The following is a 695-nucleotide window of genomic DNA, read 5'->3' as shown; positions in this document are numbered from 1 at the left end:
TAAAGAGAAATCTGGGGGTAGAATTTGGAGCGGTACCTCCGCAGCGCCCGCCGTACCTGGCCGTGGGCTGGGGAGTTACACGCCCAACTCGGCGCGTGCAGGGGGGACTTCCTAAAGGTGCTTTGGCTTTGTGCTCTTACGGGCTCGGGGAGCCTGGTCTTGAACCTCACCCAGGCCTGAAAAAAATTATATATCCCACCTTTAACTTAAACCTCCTCCTTTCTGTGCCGCAAATGGGTCTGAGCAAATGTCCCTGGGGAGGTGGGTGGGGAACAAGCCAGGAGGGCCTGCTGGGGAGGCTGTGAGATGGCTTTCGTTGGCCAAAAGAAATGCGCTGGGATGAGGTGAAGGACGCTGCTGGTGCTGAAGGGCTGCAGGAGCTGCTGCCATTGCCGGGGTCCTCAGGGCTGGCCCTGCAGAGCCGTCCCGGCTGCGCTCTGACCTCTCCTTCCTCTCCTGTCGCCATAGATAAAATACCATGAAGAGTTCGAGAGGAGCAGGATGGGCCCGAGTCCCAGCGAGGGCGCTGAGCTGGAGCGCAGGAATTCCCAGGAGAGCACCAATTACCGGAGACCCGCAGAGCAGCAGCATCAGCCGTCCCATCACGTCCAACCCAGCAACCCAGGTAAGGCTGTGGGCATCGCAGCCTGCCCGGGCGCACGGCCCTGCGCTTGCTGGGGCAGGGGCCGGGGCGC

General features: G+C 61.6%; 1 protein-coding gene across 1 annotated transcript in view; it reads left to right on the top strand.

Annotated features, from left to right (window-relative positions):
- LASP1 (LIM and SH3 protein 1) overlaps positions 1-695 on the top strand; it is a 28,107-nt gene that overhangs the window by 26,668 nt on the left and 744 nt on the right. Inside the window, exon 4 of the mRNA XM_035892602.1 lies at positions 469-633. Within this exon, the coding sequence (XP_035748495.1) occupies positions 469-633 (165 nt within the window). The remainder of the gene's footprint in view (positions 1-468; positions 634-695) is intronic.

This window comes from Egretta garzetta, unplaced genomic scaffold, assembly GCF_000687185.1.
Source record: "Egretta garzetta isolate BGI_Z169 unplaced genomic scaffold, ASM68718v1 scaffold324, whole genome shotgun sequence".
Classification (NCBI taxonomy): Eukaryota; Metazoa; Chordata; class Aves; order Pelecaniformes; family Ardeidae; genus Egretta; species Egretta garzetta.
Note: the sequence above shows the minus strand (reverse complement) of the source record. Positions and strands in the feature narration are given on the sequence as shown.